We start from the raw sequence: 23530 nt of genomic DNA, 5'->3' as shown, positions 1-23530 counted from the left end.
GAACAGGAGATGACCCAGATGTATTACTGTGTCTGAGCTGTGGTTGTGTGTCCCATTGTGCTTTATCAGGTATGTTCTGTGCAGCTGTGTGATATTGTTGTTGCTTTTGCATTTATTTCAGTGGCACTAATGTTCATGTTACTTACTGTACATAAAAATGGAGTTTTAGAGGGGAATTATTCTGCTGTACTTGAGTTCATGTATTAAGGGAATGTTTGTATTTTTGTCAGATTATGTCAAAACAATATAACCACTATACGATCACTATGTCAGTACAGAGGAACTCCATACTGAGGGAGATGACCCAGATGTATTACTGTGTCTGAGCTGTGGTTGTGTGTCCCATTGTGCTTTATCAGGTGAATAAACCACACTCTACCAACTGCTCCAACCTGGACTTGTGTCAATGCTTGATGAGACAGCAGGCCGAATAGGAGAGGTCACATTGGTGCCGTGACTCGAGACTCTTCTATTGAGCTGTGGATGCTACGGAGCGATCCGGGACTGTTCTGCTGCTGCTGTTCGTCTACAGTAAATTGAGTCAGGTGGACGTGTTGGTTTGATACAGTACTAATGGTCAGAGACTCTGATAGGTTTTTTTATTTTTATTATTTTTTACCTGCTATCTGTGCAAACTTTTAGAAGTTTTTTTTTTGTTTGTTTTGTGTTTTGTGATATTTTGCGCTATTCACTTGATTGTTTGAAATGAGTGATTCGAAGGGGGGATTTTTTGTTACTCCTTTTGGGGTTGGCAGAGGTAGGGGTTTTAAGCCTCCTGTGAATTTACAGTTTGACAGTCCTGTTCAGGGGGGTGTTGTGATGTCGGGTAATCAGAGTGCACCGGGAGCCCGTCAGCTCAGTACTAATGTTGCCCCTGCCCCAGTCAGCCAAAGCACAGGTTCCCCTACCCCAGCTAGCCAAAGCACAGATTCCCCTGCCCCGGCCGGTCAAAGCACAGGTTCCTCTATCCCAGCTAGCCAAAGTGAAGCCTCCCCTGCCCCTACCCCCGATGTCATTGCTGCCAGTATTGTCAGTCAGATGGGTGATGTATTAATTCAGCAGGTCAGTCAGCGTGTAGCACAGGACATTATGTCTCACCTCAGTCCGTTTGTCAGTACCCCTTTACACAGTGCTGCCCCTCCACCTAACCATGCCAATGTGTCTGTCAGTGCTCCCTTGCTCAGTGCTGCCCCTTCACCTGCCCATGCCGATGTGTTTGTCAGTACCCCTTTGCACAGTGCTTCCCCTCCACCTAACCATGCTAATGTGTCTACAACAACTGCACTTGATGTCTCCCATTTGCAATATGTGTCCCATCGGAAACTTAAGGAGCCCCCATGCTTCAGAGGAGACAACTCAGACTCTGTTTCCATACAGGAGTGGGAGGAGCTCATGAGGAATTTCATAAAAAGGAGTAATTTGCAGTCTGAGGAACAAGCAGAGGAGATCCTCGTTCACCTCAGAGGAAAAGCCAAGGATGTTGTCAGGTTTGGGACCAGGAACAGTGATATCGACATCACCCGCAACCCTGACGCTGTTTATGGCCTTCTGCGAAAGCACTTTGATTCTGCCCCATGCTCATCGCTCCCGTTGGCGGACTTCTACACCACACTTCCTGAGAAGGGTGAGGATGCATTTGACTACTGGCTCAGGCTGAACCGTGCTGTTGACCTAGCCACTGAGCGTCTGAAGGAGCAGGGCAAGACACTAGACAGCCCTAGTACTGAAGTGACACGTATGTTCATAAAGAACTGCCCCTCCACTGAGCTTGCTATCACCTTCAGGTCGAAAACAATAGACAAGTGGACAGCTCATGAAGTTCAAGATATTCTGAACGAGTATCATTCTGAAATTGCGTCAGTGATGTGCAGGGCTCCCAAGGAAAGAGTGTCGGTGAATGCTCTTGCTACTGTCCCACCACCTGTACGACCTGCTGAGGGACAGATCTCAATTCAGCCGCAGGCCACTGACCCTGATGCCCTGACTCGCCTTATCAGCATGTTGGAGAAGGTGCTGCAGCAAAGGCCAGTTCCGAGTTCAACCAGACAGTCTGGCCCACGACTCCCCAGGGTTGGAGGTTTGAATAACATGCCCTGTTCTGTTTGCCAAGACGCTGCACACTCTGCATTCACTCACTGCCGTGAACATAGACTCTGCTTCCAATGCCATTCACCAGACCACTCCAGACGTGATTGCCCTAACAGCACATTGCCGACCTCCAATCAGCAGTCGGGAAACTGAAAGATCCGCACTTGAGGGAGGACAGTGTGGATCATGCCAGTAACCCTCCCAACTGTGATGGCGAAGATTTGGAATCTGTGTATGACTCTCTCTGTTCTGTCACAGCCTCCGGGAAGACTGCCATATTCCAGTTGACACACAGGCTTCAGAGAGCTGACAGTTTGTTCTATACTGATGTTCGTGCTGTTAATGCAGTTGATCTGAAAGGAATGATTGACAGTGGCTCCATGTCATGCTCCTTGAGTGAGGCTGCTGTGGCGCGCCTTTTGCAACACTGCCCTGACATTAAGAGAAGTCCTGCTGATGACATTGTTGTAATTGGTGCTGGGGGTCACCATGTCACTCCAACGGCAGTTTATGACTTGGAAGTGGCCATCTACGGTTTCAAGTTGCTCATCCCAACGTTGGTCATTCCAGGGCAAACAGACGACATGATTGTCGGCAGCAATGCTATTAAGGTGCTTATACGTCAGATGAAGAGTTCTGATGACTATTGGAGTCTTTTGGCTGCACCAGTTGACGTCGCTGACGATGAGTGCTACCAGTTCTTGTCCTTGCTATCCAATTCTGAGAAGTGGAAGGGAGGACCCATGCCGGACAAGGTTGGCACTGTAAAACTGAGACAGAGTGTCATACTTGAGCCGATGTGTGAACACCTTGTTTGGGGCAAGCTGCCTGCTTCTGCACCCATATCAGTGGGGAGCACAGTGGTTGTTGAGGCAACCCAGTCGAGATCCAGGCCCAGGAATGTGTTGGTGGGCCGTGTCATATCGCCACTGTGGGGGGACAGGTGGGTGCCCCTGAAACTGATCAATCCTAGCACTGAGACCATAATTCTGAAGAGGAACAGCAAGATTGCAGATGTGTCCCCGTGTGTTGCGGTTGAGGAGTTGTCCCCACCTGACAAGGTCTCTGTTAATATGCAGAGTGTCACACAGCACTCTGTGGCCACAAGGTCTCCTGAACAGATGGAAGATGTTCTACGCAAGCTGGGACTGCAGGACCTGAACCTGAACGCCTGTGAGGTGTCAGACATGTGGAAAGACAGACTGCTGCGACTTGTTGAAAGCTATGAGAGTGTGTTTTCGAGAGACAAGATGGACTGCGGGGAGGCCACAGACTTTGTCCACAAGATAAGCCTTGTGGATGAGAGGCCATTTCGTTTACCCTATCGTCGGGTACCGCCCAGCCAGTACGAAACGCTGAGAACAGCTCTCAATGACATGGAGGAAAGGGGCATTATCCGGAAATCGCACAGTGAGTACGCGTCACCCCTAGTCTTAGTGTGGAAGAAGGATGGCAGTCTCCGCATCTGTACTGACTTCAGGAGCCTCAATGCAAAGACAGTGAAAGACGCACACCCACTGCCTCACCAGGCAGATGCCCTCGCTGCGCTTGGAGGAAATGTCTTCTTCTCTACCATGGACTTAACGTCTGGCTTCTACAATGTACCACTCTATGAGGAACACAAGAAATACACAGCCTTCTCTTCACCCTTTGGCCTCCACGAGTATAACAGGATGCCGCAAGGTCTGTCCAACAGTCCTGCAACGTTTATGCGGATGATGATGTCGATCTTCGGGGACCAAAACTTCACCAGTTTGCTCTGTTATCTTGATGACGTGATGGTCTTTGCCCCCACCGAACAGCTGGCCCTTGAGCGTCTGGATATGGTGTTCTCCCGTCTCAGGAACCATAAGCTCAAGCTAGCCCCAAAGAAGTGTCATCTCTTGCGGAGATCAGTAAAGTTTCTGGGACATGTTATCTGTGGAGATGGGGTGAAGAAAGACCCTGACAAGATGAAGGCCATTATGGATGTAAGAGAGGCTGACATGATGGAAAATGACGGTGTCACTCCTTCCTGGAAGAAGATAAGGTCCTTCTTGGGCCTAATTTTCTATTATCAGCACTTCATTGCTGATTGCTCTGCAAAAGCTAAGCCCTTGTTCAAGCTCCTCTCTGGGCGACAGGTGCAGAAGAATATGAAGGGCAGGAAGGCCAAGAAACGATTCTCTGCTCCACCGGTGCTTACGGCAAGTCACTGGACTGCCGCATGCAAAGACTCATTCGAGACCCTGAAGAGTGAGCTAGCCGTTGGTGTCACCTTAACCCACCCTGACTTCAATGAGCCTTTCATTCTGTCTGTTGACGCCTCGTTTGACGGGATTGGCGCAGTCCTGTCTCAAGTTCCGCAAGGTGAGACTGTTGCTCGACCTGTTGCTTTCGCCAGCAAGACACTGTCCCGGTCACAGATTAACTACCCAGCGCATAGGCTGGAATTTCTGGCGTTGAAGTGGGCCATTTGTGACAAGTTTGGCCATTGGCTGAAGGGGAGGCACTTTACTGCCTGGACGGATAACAATCCGCTGTCCTATATCCTGACAAAGCCCCGCTTGGACGCATGTGAACAAAGATGGGTGGCGAAGCTAGCAGCATTCGACTTTGATCTGAAGTATGTCCCGGGAGTCAAGAACATTGTCGCCGATGCCCTCAGCCGCGAGCCATTTGTTCGGTCATGTATCAGTCACCGTCTGATGAAAGAGCCTTACATCGCACTGTTGGATGAAGTCAATGGTGTTGTCAGGGGTACAGTACAGGATGCCTTCCGGCTGACAAACAACTGTCAAGCTGTTCGGGAAGTGGAACCAGGATCATCTGATTCTGATGCTGAAGCTGTCTCACAACTTGCGGAGGGCTCCATCAGCCCTGAAGAAGTGTCAGCAGTGTTGATTGCCCATGGTGACAGTGGCATGAGTCTGCTCGGTACTGGTCCGCCGTTGCCCCAGTTGCCTGGAGAAGACCCTTCCACTGTTATTCCCCAGAGCCAGCTCTTGAGTCTTCAGGAGCAGGATGCCACAATAAGCAGGGTCATGTTCTATGTGCAGAGGCATAAAAGAGCTACAAGACGGGGAGCAGCATCTGAACCTAACTGTGTCAACAAGCTCCTCAGACACTGGAAGAAGCTACGGGTGCAAGATGGGATCCTGTACAGGGTGAAGAAGGATCTTAGACTTAACAAGAAGCTCTTCCAGTTCATTGTGCCAGATAGCCTCAAACATGAAGTTCTCTGTGGTGTCCATGATAATGCTGGTCATCAGGGCCGTGCAAGAACCCTCTCCCTTGCTAGGGAACGGTTCTTCTGGATCGGAATGGAAAATGATATAGCCAACCATGTACGTCGATGCGAGAGATGTGTCGTTGGCAAAACACCTGAACCCGAGGCCCGTGCACCCCTTGAGAGCATACGGACATCTGCGCCGATGGAATTGGTGTGTATCGATTTCTGGTCTGCCGAGCTGAGTGACAAGAAGACAGTCGACGTCTTGGTGGTGACAGACCACTTCTCCAAGATGGCACATGCCTTTCCCTGTCGAAATCAGTCTGCGAAGCAAGTCGCCCGCCGGTTGTGGGATGACTTCTTCTGTATTTATGGGTTTCCCCAGAGGATCCACTCAGACCAGGGTGCCAACTTCGGGAGCAGGCTCATGAAAGAGCTTCTGGAGATGGCGGGAGTTCACAAGTCTCGCACCACCCCTTACCATCCAATGGGTAATGGTGTTACGGAACGTTTCAACAGGACACTGGGGAACATGTTGAGAGTCCTGCCCCCTACAGCAAAAGCCAGATGGCCACAGATGCTACAGACATTGACCTTCTGCTACAACTGTACAGTCCACGAGACCACCAGCTTTGCCCCATTCTTCCTGATGTTCGGGCGAGTCCCGCGTCTCCCCATTGACATCATGTTCCAACATGTCCGCCAGGATGACAAGGTGGTCAGCCGCACTGAGTTTGTTTCTCGCTTAAGGCGGGACTTGTGTGCAGCCGCAGAGATTGCTCGAAGACACAGCCTCCAGGAGCAAGCACGTCACGCCAGAATATACAACCGCCGAGTCAAAGGCTCTTCGTTGGCTGTGGGCGATAGGGTGTTGCTAGCCACTCGTGGCGAAAAAGGCAAAAGGAAGCTCTCTGACAGATGGGACTCGGCTCCTTATGACGTTGTGTCAGTGAGACCTGACATCAACGTGTACAGGATAAAAAACGCGCAGACAGGCAAGGAGAAAGTTGTTCACAGGAACCTTCTTCTCTCAGTGAATTTCCTGAATTTGGATGAGGATGAAGCCCCGATCTCCTTTGTTGGGTCGGATCTCGATGTCGTGGCTGATGGAAGTGGCCAGGAGTCAGTGGCAGCTGGTGGTGAGGATCGCAATGTCCAGACTATGGATTGGCTCATGAATACTCCTGAGATTGAGGACTCTGTTGATGGGAGTGATGTGGATGAAGTTCTCTCCATGGCTGCAGGAAGTGATTCCCTCTCTGGTGACATAGCCGATACCCCTGATGGATCGGACCCCATCCCAGCTGGTGCAGTCCCTTCCCCGGAACCCATCCCTACCAATGCAGTCACTTTCCCTGACCCTGTCACTGCTGTTACATTCCCTTCTCCTGATTCAGTCCCTGTCAGTGTAGCTCCTGAGACAGCACCTTCCCCTGTTGTAGCTCACTCACCTGATCTAGACTCAGTCAGTGTGTCTCACTTAGATCTTTTACATGATGTTAGCCAGGTTGCTGTTTGCACACGGCCTCAGGGTGTAAGTGCAGGTCAAGCTGGTGTGGTCACTACCAGGGTTGGGAGACATGTCAGACCTCCTAACAGATTGATTTGTGAAATGTCGCCACAAGAGGTTGAGGATACCTCACCTTCAAATTCGGTTTTGAACCACTTTGAGAGTATGTTTGTGGTCTAAATAACCAGTTTTTTTTTTCTCCTGTCTTCGTTGGAAGTTTCTGATGAGCCTTGTTTTGGGATAGAGATTTGTGACTGTCATTTTAGTTTGAAGTGTGCAATGTGGGCTAAGATGTTCAGGAGGTGTAAATGGCATCTTCTATCGGTCTGTGTGAAGTGTGGGGTTACCCTATTCTTTTGTACTCCTTACAGGAGGATGTTGTATTGACTGTAATACGTCAGCGCTCTGTTTCATTCACTCTTTTTTTTGAGTGGTCACTGGTCAATATGTTTTTTTTGGTTGATGATGAGAGATTTGCGCAAGAATTTAACATAATTTGAGGGGGGTGTATGTAACAGTGTTAAGAAATACTTTCTTTATAGTTCAATTATGTTAAACTTGGGACACAGCCAGGCTAATTCATTTCGTTTTGTATGTAATACATTTTATCTGGAAGATGTTGTGTTGCATTGTGGGTACTCCTCAGTACAGAGGAACTCCATACTGAGGGTAAGATGGTCTCCTGTTTGCTCAGGCACAAACAAATTAATTACAAACATCTATGCTTCATATAAGTGGCCAGATATGCACTGATGTTTACATAAAGTTATTCAGTAACACTCGTTTTTGTATTTCATGATATGACATTTCTTATTTCATTGTTTACAAAACGGTTAGCATGTTGCTAGCTGTTAGCTGTGCTGTGTAGCCTGTGTTACATGAGAATTCACTGACATGGAGTATGTTGTGTCTGAACAGGAGATGACCCAGATGTATTACTGTGTCTGAGCTGTGGTTGTGTGTCCCATTGTGCTTTATCAGGTATGTTCTGTGCAGCTGTGTGATATTGTTGTTGCTTTTGCATTTATTTCAGTGGCACTAATGTTCATGTTACTTACTGTACATAAAAATGGAGTTTTAGAGGGGAATTATTCTGCTGTACTTGAGTTCATGTATTAAGGGAATGTTTGTATTTTTGTCAGATTATGTCAAAACAATATAACCACTATACGATCACTATGTCAGTACAGAGGAACTCCATACTGAGGGAGATGACCCAGATGTATTACTGTGTCTGAGCTGTGGTTGTGTGTCCCATTGTGCTTTATCAGGTGAATAAACCACACTCTACCAACTGCTCCAACCTGGACTTGTGTCAATGCTTGATGAGACAGCAGGCCGAATAGGAGAGGTCACACATGTGTGTGTGTGCTCAACCCAGTAGGGGTGCCTGCATGAACTCTCACACAGTTTATTCATGACAGACAGCTCCCTACTGACATTCAGAGACAGAACACAACCTGTTCAGAACTCAGTGCCCCGGGCTTTCTGTTCCAACCACTAACACGACTACACTGTATAGGCTGGCTGACTGACTGACTGACTGACTGACTGACTGGCTGGCTGGCTGGCTGGCTGGCTGGCTGGCTGGCTGGCTGACTGACTGACTGACTGGCTGGCTGGCTGACTGACTGACTGACTGACTGACTGACTGACTGACTGACTGACTGACTGACTGACTAACTGGATTTTTTTCTCCTCATACTGTAGCACATTTAAATGTACATGTCTAATATATACCTAGGCTAGTATGCAAATACAATACACTATTATCGTGTGGTATTTTACAGTTTTATTTCCTTATGTGCGTATTAACATAATATTTAACATGCATGGAAATGCATTCAACCGTAGACAATATGAGGTGCCTCATACGCATGTTCACCGCGAGTAATCTGGGCTGTGTTTGACTTCTCTGGGATTTGCATCTTCAACCATGATCTTCTGTCACTATACATCAGTTTCTGATCATCTTCCTGTGGTAAATTAACATTTACTATGTAATGCTTTTGTATGATAATAGGTGGATCTAAATCCATCTTTCATATCACGATTAATTAGCCCACTGTGACACAGAGGTGTGCAGAGGATCACAAGACACAGGGGTGAAAAATGGGTTACAAAATCGAGGAATAGCAGATCTAGAAGCTCACAATTAAATGCGTTATGGTCTGGGGCTATTTCGGGCAGATGTCCCCCTCAGAATAGTGCGCATGCAGGCACTATGGGGTTCAAGTGGTCAACGATAATAATTTCTAAGAAACCTCCACATTCATACAAACAGTATACAATGTTTCATTATCTAAATACCCCCGCCAAGAACAGCCCAACACAGACTGGAGACCAGGGATCCAGTGTTATAGCTTCGGTCAGATTTATACTACAGCCAAAAATATGCATGTCACGATGCTCCGCCAACCTGGGGAGAGCAACAGACTTGAACTCATGCTTCCTTCATGCATGAGTGTCCAAGTCGCTCCTTTACACCTGACAGGGGGGAGTTTCCCTGGACGGAAGTGGCGCATGGAAGGAACACGTTATTCCAACCAGTTCCTTTCCCCTCCATCATGCGCCCCGGCTGGCCAGGGGGAGGCAGTTTAGAGACCAGGATTACTGCATGTTTTTGTGAGGGTATCTACCCTACCCTAGGGGACATGGGGAGAACCTGCACACAGAAAGGCCCTTTCGCCAACCCAGCCTCAGGGATTGGGCACTGATGACGCGGAGGAGAGAGCATGCCGCCAGCACCCACAGCGCCCCCAGCAGGGAATTGAACCCAGGACCTTCTCGCTGTGAGGCGACAGCACTGTGCCATTCTGCTAATCCTGGTGTAAACGGAATTAAAGCACAGATAAATCGAGAGGGCATACTGATCTTCCCTTCTTCCAAATGTTGAAGATGAATACAGACGTATACAGTATAAAGACAGACATTTGCCTTGTCTCTTCATGCATGTCTAATAGTACTTTATTATACGACTGGACTAAAACATGACTCTTCAAGTTGAACCACTGAATCGCTAAAGTATCTCTTACAGTATAATATGCAGACCCAGGTGAGATCCGGCCCAGAGTCAGACCAGGTCTTCCAGGTGGCTCTGAATGGAAATCCTCTCATAAACTTGTAAATGCCAGTGAGTTTTCACCTTCAGAGAACACAGTTTTCAAAATAAGAGTAACACGGCGCTCGCCAGTGACATTTATTTTCTCCTACAAGCTTCTGTAAATGATGGATTTGCAAGAACTCACATCATGAGACCAGTGGTGGCTCGATCCACTGTTGCTTGTTTCAAGCTACTGCAGTATGTTAGTGCCTAAATCATGTTGGATAAAATAGGGCAAAATTCAGAATTGCCTTGACGGAATACGAAAGAGGATTGTGTTTTTTAAACCAGATATTTCCGAATAGTTTTCATTTTGATTATATTATATAATATACAGTATTATGTTTATACGCACGCACGGCACGCATGTATGCACATGCACGCGCACGCACGCACGCACGCGCATGCGCGTACACACACATAGCTGATCAGGGCTCATAGCGCCTCACAGCACAGGTTGGATTTAGGCTCTGGCTCTGAGGTGTGTATTTTTCCCCCCCAATGACCTGGATGTTAACCACTACAGCACCGACAAGCACCTGAAAGGGTTTTGTATCCCTGGTAAATACATGGCGCATGTTCCCTAGCCACAAATGTGTCCTAATGTAGCTTTAGAGTGTCCCATCGAGTCAGCAGAGAGGCCCGCTCTGAGCACTTGTGTAATGGATTGGGAATACTCTGCTCATAGCATGGTAAGATGAGGGAGCCGAGTGAGTCGAGTGAAAAGTGTTTTATTCAATCTCGGCTCACCGGGACCTGCTGAACTGTTGTTCTGGTTGCCTGGTAACTGTAATGCTCCGAGATACAAGTGCCGAGATTTAGAGAATGTACTGAAGAGTCGACTCCTACTGCTTCTCTCTCCTTCCCTCATTGTGTTTGGCAGCCCACCTCTCTCTCTCTCTTTCACTCTCCCCCTCTCTCTTTCGGTCTCTCTTTCACTCTCCCCCTCTCTCTTTCGGTCTCTCTTTCACTCTCCCCCTCTCTCTTTCGGTCTCTCTTTCACTCTCCCCCCTCTCTCTTTCGGTCTCTCTTTCGCTCTCCCCCCTCTCTCTTTCGGTCTCTCTTTCACTCTCCCCCCTCTCTCTTTCGGTCTCTCTTTCACTCTCCCCCCTCTCTCTTTCGGTCTCTCTTTCACTCTCTCGCTCTCTGTCTCCTGTTCTCTCTCCCTCTCTCCCCCCCCCCCCTCTCTCTTTCTCTGTCTATTTCTGTCTTTTACTACTATATACTATACTACTGTACCATACTGTACATACAGTACATACGTGGGCGGGTGGGGCTGTAGATCGATTCTGCCCCCGCCATCTCCCCAGGCTGAACAGATCTTTGGATCTTGACTATTCTCCTACGACATCATGTGGACCAGAGTTCTGACATATCTAGCCCATTCTGACCTGAGATCAGATTCATACAAAGGTTTCCACCGGACACACACTGGTCTGATGAACCCATTCTGACCTGAGATCAGATTATAAAAATGTCAGTCGTTCTTCGATATTTCAAAAAATAGCAGACCTACAAGCTCGTATCGCGCCACTCGGTGGCGCGATATGAGCTTGTAGATCTGCTATTTTTAAATAGCTAAAGCATGACATGATGCCGACACCAAAATGGGTGCCCGGTCAGAATGGGCTAGACAGCATGCAGGAGAATGCAGGGGTGAGGGAAGACGGGAAAAGCCTTTGGACTGCAGGAAGTAAGCCCCCGTGACGATGGGAGATGAGAGATGAAGTGGCACATGCTATTCCACTCACCTGTCAGTATGTAACATAGGTTATATATACAGTGTGTGTGCGTGCGTGGGTCTTGTCTAGAACAATTGCATATACGTGTGCAGGCGTTTGCAATTTGCATTCAAGCCTGATACAAGTTATGCACATACGAATAACAAGCACAAACACATCCAATATGTGTACAATTAAGCATGTGTTTATTATTAAACTGGCTGTTTAAACTGTTCCCCGAGAAGAGTTATCAGAATCAACTTAACCTTTTGTTAGGTCAAGAATAATTATTTAGTGAAGTTTGAAAGAGTAATGTGAGCCACGCTGGGTCAGCATTCCTACTGTGAGGATTTCAAATCATCCTTAGTGTTGTTGTGACATCTGAGCACGGGGCTGCTGTCGGTGACTGACAGGGAATAAGAGACATTCCCATGGGTTTAATTATCCAAACAGCTCAACAGTGTCCTACCAATACTGTTATTGTGTGTGCATTTGGGCATTCGTGCGTGTAAACTGCAGTACTCAGCCATAAAACCACTCCACTATTTGTTGTGTTTTGTTTTAGATGACGCTGCCTGTATGTACAGCAGCCTAATGTAGAAATAACCCTATCCATTTGGGTCTCCAGAGCACCATTATCAGACAAAGCATGCGCTCGCAAGGATCACGTGTATAAATGGGGGCTAACTGAAAGGTGCCCATAAGGTCTCTGCCCATTCTGCCACTGATGGAATGTAACCAAGAGCATTATTCCCTCGACCAGACTGATGGAGATGAGAATACAGCCGTGGTTTTCAACCCGTATTGTCATATCAAGGCCCATTATGTATTGGGCTTTTGAGCCACGGACCACCATTTGATGGCATTTTGCCTCTCAGACACAAAACAAAAGAATATTTTGTTGTTGTTGTCTATGATTTTGTCCACAATTCCATGCTGTATTGATGTTGGTAAGATAGGAGAGATAACAGGCAAAATAACAATTATACTACATTCTGAAATTGTGTAGACGTCTTGTAGATTAAGTAAGATCTATAAGGGTCCATTTGGTTACCAACTCTCCATCATTTAGCATGGGGACCACCTGGAACATCCTCAAGGACCACTGGTGGTCCCCAGAGTCCAGACCACTGGTTGAAAACCCCTGGAATAGAGTGATCATTATCGTTTGGGGGAAGCACTCGCACCCAATGACTGACGGTCATGACGATAAAAACGCCACCGCTACACTTCAGAAATCGGCACAGTGACCTTTTCCGGCATTGATCTAATCACTTGTTCTCTCTCTTTTCTCTCCCTGTGCTTTCCTGCCCCCTCTCTATTTTCTCTCTCTCTCTCTCTCTCTCTCTCTCTCTCTCTCTCTCTCTCTCTCTCTCTCTCTTCTTCTTCTTCTTTCCTGTCCGTCTTCGTTGGGGATTCCAGGAATGGCTTCAAAGAGTAAAGCTAGAGGTGAGTCGTGCTGCCTTCCCTGCTGTTCTTCTCTAGAAGGTCGCAGGAGTCTATATTGTTGCTAGGAGACCTAAAACCTTTGTCAACATCCGCTCAGAGAAGAATAGCGGATAAAAAGGATTGTACAGTCACTTACTGTATAGGCCATGACATGAAATAGGCCAGATAGTTCATGACATGTCATTTCAGTGCACAGTGCACTGTCCCCCGGCGTCCATTTTTCGGAAGGAACATTAGCCCGTGACACACGACACATTGTGAGCTTGCTGTTTTTGTCGAAAAGATTTGACGTATAGGTTGGAAAAGTGGTCCGAACTCAAGTACCGTTCTCTAAGACTACAGGTTCTCTAGGACTACAGGGGTTTAAGTGTCCATAAGAGTATACGATCAGACCAGAGCCAGAGTTCCTGCACAGCTCAATGTGGGTCCATTTTAGAGTTAAACCCACGCTGGGTATTTTACTATGTTAGAGGCTTTCTCAATTTGTTTCTCCTCTGCTGTCCTCTTCTCCACCGCCGTAACGTTATTAAATCACAGCGAGGCAATCTCTTTTCTAACACGTCTAAGCGCAGGAAGCGCAGTAATAAGCCGCAAGTGACCTAAATATTACAAGATCAAACACCACACAGACACAACATAACATAGCAGAACTTCCAGCATGTATGTCTACATTTGCAAACCTAGATCAAAGATTGGTGGATAGAAACCCAACATTTTAATGTCCCTTAGGTAATATGATATAAAACAACTCGAGACATCTTTTCAACACCACCATTTGTGGTCCTGGCATTCGATAGCGCGTCCCAGATGGCAGCTTATCAAATTAATTAAAAATGGGCTGAAAGTGATAGCCTTGAATTTGCTGAAGCTGTTTCCTTGTCTGTGCCTCGTAAACCTGACAGTTTCATTAGTATTATTTTAGTGGTCATAATCACAAATTTGGCAAGTAAACCACAATTCTGTGCCCCAAGTTAACCATAAAAAAGTTTAAATGCCTTTTATGATATTCCTTTCATGTTTTATTATTATTTAATTTGAGTTTATATATTCTATACTGTTCAGTTTTAAAAAGAAAAGGTTCATTTGTTACTTGAGAAACATGAGCATTTGCTTGCTTTTGACTCTCGGATGTGATGATAAACCAAATCAAACGTGTATCCCGGATATATACCTTTATGAATGGAAGGACAGATTAGTGAAAACAAAGTCCATCGTTAATAGTCATGTCGCTATTATTATAGTAGTAGTATTATTTAGTACTACACTATACTTTACTAGTAGTAGTGGATTTAGTAGTAGTATTAGTAGTAGTACTGTTGTAATATTATTATTATTATTATTATTATTTGTAGTAGTAGTAGTCTTATTGTAGTAATACAAACTGGTCAAACTGGTCAAGTTATAAAGTCTGCGGTATGATCCCCAGCTCTTTCTTTGTCCTCCTGCATACAGTATCTCCTCCTTGTCTCCTTGAACCCTTAACTCCTCCTGGTGTGGGTGTTACTGTACCTTAACTCCTCCTGGTGTGGTGGTACTGTACCTTAACCCATTCTGACCTGAGATCAGATTCATACGAGGTTTCCGCCGGACACACACTGGTCTGATGAACCCATTCTGACCTGAGATCAGATTCTAAAAAATGTCAGTCGTTCTTCGATTTTTCAAAAAATAGCAGACCTACAAGCTCGTATCGCGCCACTCGGTGGCGCGATATGAGCTTGTAGATCTGCTATTTTTCAATAGATAAAGCATGACATGGCGCCGACACCAAAATGGGTGCCCGGTCAGAATGGGTTAACTCCTCCTGGTGTGGGCGGTACTGTACCTTGTGTGGATGGCTGTCTCTGCTGTCGCTGTGTAAATGGGTGAATGTAATGCACATTGTGAAGCACTTTGGCTAAAGGCCCTGAGAATATACTGTATTTACCACTTAGGATGGTGCCACCGCAGTTTGAGTTTAAAATCTTTAAATTCGTCTTGGAAATCCATTAAACCTAATGTCTCCTCACAGAGACAGTGTCATCACCTTGGATTAGTCTGTCTGTCTGTCTGTCTGTCTGTCTGTCTGTCTGTCTGTCTGTCTGTCTGTCTGTCTGTCTGTCTGTCTGTCTGTCTGTCTGTCTGTCTGTCTGTCTGTCTGTCTGTCTGTCTGTCTGTCTGTCTGTCTGTCTGTCTGTCTGTCTGTCTGTCTGTCTGTCTGTCTGTCTGTCTGTCTGTCTGTCTGTTTCTGCTCTCTCACACACACACACACACACACACACACACGCACACACGCACACACGCACACACGCACACGCACACACACCTCAGTACAGATGAGAGAAGTATATATATCTGAGCTGTGCTTCTCCGTGTCTATTTGTCAGTCAAGCTGTCCACCTTCTCATTATCATAGAGCCATCCACCTCTACTTTCTCTGCCTCATTATCAGCGACAGCGCTGATATCCTGTGTTTTAACAGCTATATTCAATGACAGGCACTCTCTTTTTTTTACCTCTATATTCCACCCCCTCGCGTCCGCTATATACTTCTACTTGTGGCTACCCAATTTGAAGTGTCTGTTGCTGAGCTAACGTCCATGCCTGTCTCCGGCGCTTGAATCATCCTTAGGGTCTGCTTCTCATTCACCCACTTCTTAAAGGCCACCCTGCTACCTTGCCTTCATCCTCTCTCTCTCTCTCTCTCTCTCTCTCTCTCTCTCTCTCTCTCTCCCTCTCTCTCTCTCTCTCTCTGTCTCGCCCTCTTGCGACAGTATAGGAAATCCATTGCCATCCTTAATGGGGGGAACAGAGTGTCTGTGCATCAGAGTCAAACACATGTCTCCTCTGCTATTTTGGACATGTCAATATATTGTAAAGGCAGCATTTTTTTTTTCAATTTCAATTACCATTGCCCCGCCCCCCCCCCCCCCCCCAAAAAATAAACATTTGAAGTAAAAAACTGTCGATTTCGTGATGTGTTCTGAGCATCTGCTATACTTTAGCCGCACCACACGGTCGTACGACCGAGTATACAATAGGGTTATAATAGTGGCTAAAGGCCACCCTGCTACCTGGCCTTCATCCCTCTTTCTCTCTCGTTCTCCTGGCGACAGTATAGGAAATCCATTGCATCCTTAACCCATTCTGAACGGGCACCCATTTTGGTGTCAGCATCATGTTATGCTTTAGCTATTTAAAAATAGCAGATCTACAAGCTCATATCGCGCCACCGAGTGGCGCGATACGAGCTTGTAGGTCTGCTTGTAGGTCTGCTATTTTTGAAAAAAATCGAATTTTTTGAATCTGATCTCAGGTCAGAATGGGTTCGTCAGACCAGTGTGTGTCCAGTGGAAACCTCGTGTGAATCTGATCTCAGGTCAGAATCGGTTAATGGGGGGAACAGAGGCTCTGTACATCAGAGAGTCAAGCACATGTCTCCTCCGCTTGCCTGGCTGGCCTCTATAATGAGCCTATTGGCAGCAGCACACACAAGGCAGATAAGATTCATGCTGATCTTTGGGTAGATAAAGGCTTGGCTCAGCTAACAGCACCAGTTCATCAATCTGTGTGTGTGTGTGTGTGTGTGTGTGTGTGTGTGTGTGTGTGTGTTCTCGTGAGGATATAAAGAAAAGGGATATCTATGGGGAGAAATGAGGACATATAGTACTCACAACTTAACCCATTCTGAACGGGCACCCATTTTGGTGTTGGCATCATGTTATGCTTTAGCTATTGAAAAATAGCAGATCTACAAGCTCATATCGCGCCACCGAGTGGCGCGATACGAGCTTGTAGGTCTGCTATTTTTGAAAAATCGAAGAGCGACTGACATTTTTTAGAATCTGATCTCAGGTCAGAATGGGTTAAAGGGTCTAAGGTTATCTATTTACAATTGAGAAGAGCACACTTTGTGCGCGGTTCGGTTGGCCAAGTCCCAGACCGTGCGTATATGCAGAGTATGCGGAAGTGGAGTATGCGGAGTATGCGGAAGTGGAGTATGCGGAGTATGCGGAAGTGGAGTATGCGGAGTATGCGGAAGTGGAGTATGCGGAGTATGCGGAGTATGCGGAAGTGCCGTGTCCGCCTGTGCTTTGTGTGGCCGTGATGATACGTCACTGACTGCGTTTTCAAACCCACCTCTGTGGGTGTTCGCAGTTTCCCTTCCCGTGATGCGATGGACCGATTAACACAGCGCCCACACAACCTGCCCAGCACAGATAAAACACTGGTCAGTGACCAAAGATAAATCGCTGTCTGCTTTCGTTCAAAATGTACGCTTTGTGTGTGTGTCTCACTACTCGGATCGCACCGCCACAACGCGTGGCATTCCTTCCTATATACATTTAACCCATTCTGACCTGAGATCAGATTCATACAAGGTTTCCCGCCGGACACACGCTGGTCTGACGAACGTATTCTGATCTGAGATCAGATTCTAAAAAATGTCAGTCGCTCTTCGATTTTTCAAAAATAGCAGACCTACAAGCTTGTATCGCGCCACTCGGTGGCGCGATATGAGCTTGTAGATCTGCTATTTTTAAATAGCTAAAGCATAACATGATGCCGACACCAAAATGGATGCCCGGTCAGAATGGGTTAAACCTGAGGCAGCAGAGGAGGTTCATATGTGTGCACTTTACACCAACATCACTTTAAGCTCCTATGCTATATGCACTGCAGTACATCTAAACACGATATTTAGATGATAGCGAACATTCTGTGAAATGGTACTGTATCTGCATGTAGCTGTATACTGTAGTAAGGATTAGGGTCGAGCAAGCAATAGAATGACAGAAGAGTGAAATTGTCTCGTACTACGGCAAATACCGTGTGGGCTCGTACGCCGCATACGCATGCCATGCAGTCCTCCTCCAGATGTAGCCCATTGTTCAACAGCAGAGATGAATGTTCCTGTCCACATACTTGTGGGAAAAATGGAACCGGGTTTATTTTTAGAGAATGTGACGGCGTGAGACATCATAGCTGTCAGGGATGCAAATGAGAAGTGAAAAAGCACCTCATTAAATACTCCAAACAGGTGCCTGCACATGTGCATGTGTACATGTACACACACACACACACACACACACACACACAAACGCACACGCGCGTGCACACACACACACACACACAGATTCCAGGTCGCTGAGAGCACAGAATCCCCTACTTATACACGTTATCTGAGGTCACTTTCACAATGAGTGAGTAAAAGCTCTCTATCAGATGTTAATTTTGTGGAATCTATCAAAGAGATGCGTCTGAAATCAAATTATTCATGGAAAGATCTCTTGGTCCCATTCTTCAATTTCCACCCTTTACAGTATGTGATGTTGTAAGTTCACTACCCTCTCAGGAGTGTTGCCTGTGGATTGGTTCCTTGTTCTCTTGTATCAGTTGTTTCGAAATGTCGGCTGAAATGTTTGTTCGTGTGTGCGTGTATATAACTGGCTTAGCCATATACCATTTAGGGGTTTCTGATCCGGTCGGCCACGGAAATAACTTCACATAATCACGTGACCGGAATCAACCGTTTGGTGATCGTTTGGTTTGACCATTTTGTATTCTAACTCATAGCACGACTAGCAACACTAAACTAATTGATTCGGGGAACAAGAACAATGCAACGCCAACCAACCCAGAACCAACCACCGGAACCACAATTATTTGTTTCATTTTTTTCTAAACCGGATCACACAGCTAGTTTTAGAACAAATAACAGTGTTAACTCTGGCTTACAGTCAAATATCTGACATGTCTCATCAACGTCTCTATCTCTCCAATGTAACTATGACCTTTGACCTTTTCAATCAAAAACGTAATCACTTATTCAGCAGCCTATTCTTCCTCCCATCCGTTTTCAGTTATTTAGCTGACAGTCAGACTCAGACCTTCACTTTGATTGTGGCTTCAATCTTTCCAACCCAAAAGTGAATCATCTCTTTGACTGACTGTTCAAGTTTCCTGAAGACTCGCATGCACGCACGCACGCGCAAGCACGCACGCACAAACTAACAGAACCGTCACGGTACATTTAGGTCACTCAATCCATTGTTCAGCTATTATGTTCCATGACGTCTCTTATCCCAAATGGAAATGTGGGGCTGCAACCATTGCGTGACAGTCAAAAAAAAAACATGCTCATTTTGCAAGCAGCGTGACAAGTTGTAAAAAATCCCTACAAGTTAGATATAAATGCCTTCAAGCCCAACATGTTAGGTTTAGAATTCAAGACGAGATCTTCACTAGCAACAGACAGCCCCGATGATGAGCTTTTTTTTAAATCAGACTCGACACACTCTCTGCCCTTTAAATCTCTCAGAGCCCCCTGCAGAGATAAGCGCTTTCCCCAGGCCCCTCCTGCGTCTGCTAGCACATCACCCAACGTTAGAGAACCAGGCCCCTCCTGCGTCTGACGTTAGAGAAATTACACTATGTAACGTTGATTAGGGTCAGTCTGGAACTACTGGTGTCAAGCACAATTATTCTGATTTCTTCACCGAAGGCCACACTGGCCCTGTTATCCTCTCTTGCCTGCTCAAAGAGTGAACATGCATTGCTTTCTCCACCAAAGACAAACACAAGTCAAGCCTATTTCTTCTCCCTGTGGATTCTTAGGGGCATTCGAGTCTCAATAGCTGTGGTGAGCCGGAACCCCACCCCGTTTCCCTGCGAGGAATGTTGGAGGCAATGACAGACATTGCTGAATCTGTGCTTTCAGGATGCTTGGAGCGAGGGAATAAACAACAGGGTGCACACAGGCTGGGCTGTTGTTTGTGATACAGCATATTAAAAGCAGGAATTAATGCTACATTTTATAACATCAACGCCACTCATATTGGCCAATGCATTCACATGTGTTTGCAACATACAGTATATAGAAGCTTGTGCGTGTGTGCGTGCGTGCGTACTGTATGTACTTGTATAAATGTACAGTATACACTATGTCATGTATATGTACTCTGCCTGTGCATGCCTGCAAACACAAAAAATGCAGTGTTATGGAAACAATCCTGTATGTTGCGCACGTGCACTCACATGCACGCACACACACACACACACACACACACACACACACACACACACACACACACACACACACACACTCCTTGTCTGTCCTTCACAAAAGGTCAGCCTAATTTCCCTTTTTCGCTGCTTTGTCGCCTGTCATCTCAGAAAAGCCCTTTTTACTCTGTCTTTGGGAAAGAATAAAGATGTCGCTCTTTGCTTTGCTATACCGAAACATGTCCCTATGAAGCCCTATATGAAATGTAGTCTTTATTATAAGAGTTACACATTATTTGTATTATGTTAGTTATACTGTAGTGTACATTTAGGCATTATATACAGTACAGTATCTAGAAGCAGAAGGTGATGTCACCTCATTGAAAGTAACAGCGAAAACCTCTGGAGATGCCGCCACGCGCCACCTGTCCATTGAACTCCATTGAACTCTCAATTATCCCATTCTGACCTGAGATCAGATTCATACGAGGTTTCCACCGGACACACACTGGTCTGATGAACCCATTCTGACCTGAGATCAGATTCTAAAAAATGTCAGTCGTTCTTCGATTTTTCAAAAAATAGCAGACCTACAAGCTCGTATCGCGCCACTCGGTGGCGCGATATGAGCTTGTAGATCTGCTATTTTTCAATAGATAAAGCATAACATGAGGCTAACACCAAAATGGGTGCCCGGTCAGAATGGGTTAAACTCAATTATACTCAAGTTATATCATTGTCTCCACCAGGCCGAAGGCATGGGGAGAGAGTATGTTGGGCACTCAACGTGAAATCTTTCACAGACTTTCCTACTAGGCTGAGGAATATATCCCACCCTTTTCACAAATGGCAGCCTTTTCACATTGGCCTGTTATAGTGCCACCAGGAGGTCAAAACCTGAGGGGCACTTTATCCATGTATTACTGTATACCATTTATGTCTGTTTTGACATCCTCTCTCTCTCTCACCTCTTCATCCTCTGATTGTCTTTGTCTTTGTCCAAACAACCCCTTCCTCCCCTCACCTGATCACCTGAGCAATGAACACCCACATTGAACTCCTTTACCCACCTTAGCTCAGCCCAATGCTGCGTGCGTGAGAGAGAGAGAGAGAGAGAGAGAGAGAGAGAGGGAGGGAGAGGGAGAGAGAGAGCAGGAATCATGAAGTATTTATAGGTTCGCCTGCAGTGAGCTTAACTCCACCAGCTTACTAACTCACTCTCAGAGTATAAGTGGACATAGGGTCAACGGGCAACAATGTCAAAGCATTCTGGCAGCCGATTACGTGGTCGTGTCACTTTTATACTGTTTTATAGAGTGTGAAGCTGTCTGTGTGTGTTATGTGTGACACACTGTCCACTATTCTAAGACCATTGTTAACCATTGTTACCTGCAGTCATTTTTCCAATAATAAGCACCTACACAGTTTGTGTTAATCAGACAGAGGAAAAACCCGTGACACACCGAGAAAGAGAGAAATGGAGATGGAGAATGAGTGAGCGCAGGAAGGAGAGAGAAGGAATGTGCTGCGAAGGTGCTGTCGGTGGAGGAATCCATCACGAAGATGCTGTCACTACCGGAGACAATAAGAAGATGCTGTCACTACCGGAGACAATAAGATGCTGTCACTACCGGAGACAATAAGAAGATGCTGTCACTACCGGAGACAATAAGATGCTGTCACTACCAGAGACAATAAGATGCTGTCACTACCGGAGACAATAAGATGATGCTGTCACTACCGGAGACAATAAGATGCTGTCACTACCGGAGACAATAAGATGCTGTCACTACCGGAGACAATAAGATGCTGTCACTACCGGAGACAATAAGATGCTGTCACTACCGGAGACAATAAGATGCTGTCACTACCGGAGACAATAAGATGCTGTCACTACCGGAGACAATAAGATGCTGTCACTACCGGAGACAATAAGATGCTGTCACTACCGGAGACAATAAGATGCTGTCACTACCGGAGACAATAACGGCGTTCACACTACATGTTCCACTGCAAACGCCACCACCCGCATCCCCCCCCCACTCCTCAGACTGCACCACCCGCATCCCCCCCCACTCCTCAGACTGCACCACCCGCATCCCCTCCACCAGATAGATAGATAGATAGATAGATAGATAGATAGATAGATAGATAGATAGATAGATAGATAGATAGATAGATTTATTTTGAGACAGCGGGATCTGTGTAGGTCCTCCAATGTGGGAAGAGGGCAGCCAACGATTGTGTGTGCCGTGTTAATGACCCTCTGGAGCACTTTCTACAGAGTTACTGTACTGGTGTACCACACGCATATATACGCATGCAGTATGTTAAAATGCTCTCTATGGCGCACCGATAAAAGGACACCAGCAGTCTCTGTGTGATGTTATTCCCCCTGAGCACCTTCATGAAGTAAAGCCTCTGCTGGGCCTTCTTCAGCAGCTCAGAGGTGTTCACATTCCAGGTCAAGCCCTCCTCCACGTGGACTCCCAGAAAGCGGAAAGAGGACACCCTCTCCACACAGTCCCCATTCATGATTAATGGTGGAATGTCCGTTTTCTTCCTCCTGTAGTCGATGACAAGCTCCTGGGTCTTGGATGTGTTCAAGAGCAGGTTGTTTTCTCTGCCACCAGTCAGTCAACTGCACCACCTCATCCCTGTATAGGCTGACTCATCTCCCTTGGAGATGAGCCCTACTACTGTGGTGTCATCCGCAAACTTCACCACGGCGTTGTTGCGGTGGGCGGGGGGTGCATTTGTGTGTGCAGAGGGCGCAGAGCAGCGGGCTCAGTACACAGCCCTGTGGGGAGCCGGTACTGAGGCTGAGCGACGTGGATGTGTGATCGCCCACTCTCACCCCCTGGCTGCGACCAGACCAAAAAGCTCTTGATCCACATGCAGGTGTTGTGTGGAAAAACCCAGTTCCCCCCCAGTACGTCCACCAGTCTGTGGGGGAGGATGGTGTTGAATGCAGAGCTAAAATCCACAAAGAGCAACCGCACATATAGCTCCCCGGCTGCTCTTCTCCCTTCTGGCTCCAAAACTGTGGAATGCACTTCCCATTGCAGTCAGAACTGCAGCATCACTCCCAATCTTCCGCCGTAGTCTGAAAACCCACCTTTTTAGACTCCATCATGGCCCATAGCACTTACCCTACCCCCTTAGATAGCATTTCTGTAGACTTAGATAGCATCTGATACAGACTTATAGCATGTTATGTAGACGGCACTATAATTGCATTGTATATAGTCATAGCACGCCATAGTACATATGTACTGTATAGCATAGTAGTATATATATAGCTTATATGTATAGTCTCATAATATAGATATTCCACTGTTACTTTCTTAGCTTACGCATGTTTTATGATAAATGCTTTTGTGATGTATTCCCATGCTTTTGTTCCTGATTATTGTAAGTCGCTCTGGATTAAGAGCGTCTGCTAAATGCCTAAATTGTAAATT

The 23530-nt window shown here is 46.4% G+C and overlaps 1 protein-coding gene across 3 annotated transcripts in view; it reads left to right on the top strand.

Moving 5' to 3' along the window:
• The window catches only part of cadm2a (cell adhesion molecule 2a), a 415145-nt gene that overhangs the window by 259749 nt on the left and 131866 nt on the right, over positions 1-23530 (top strand). The window contains exons 1-2 of one of the 3 annotated variants that reach the window (XM_083777572.1): positions 9919-9942; positions 13056-13082. The exons of 1 other annotated variant lie outside the window; for it this stretch is intronic. In XM_083777572.1, coding sequence (XP_083633698.1) covers positions 13058-13082 — 25 coding nt within the window. In that variant the 5' untranslated portion in view covers positions 9919-9942; positions 13056-13057. Of the gene's footprint in view, positions 1-9918; positions 9943-13055; positions 13083-23530 lie in introns of those variants that run through there. One more of the 3 variants, XM_083777570.1, reaches the window with a different exon arrangement.

Source organism: Protomyctophum parallelum (genome assembly GCF_964188405.1).
Source record: "Protomyctophum parallelum genome assembly, chromosome: 1".
NCBI classification, from domain to species: Eukaryota; Metazoa; Chordata; class Actinopteri; order Myctophiformes; family Myctophidae; genus Protomyctophum; species Protomyctophum parallelum.
This window is presented reverse-complemented; position numbering and strand designations above follow the sequence as displayed.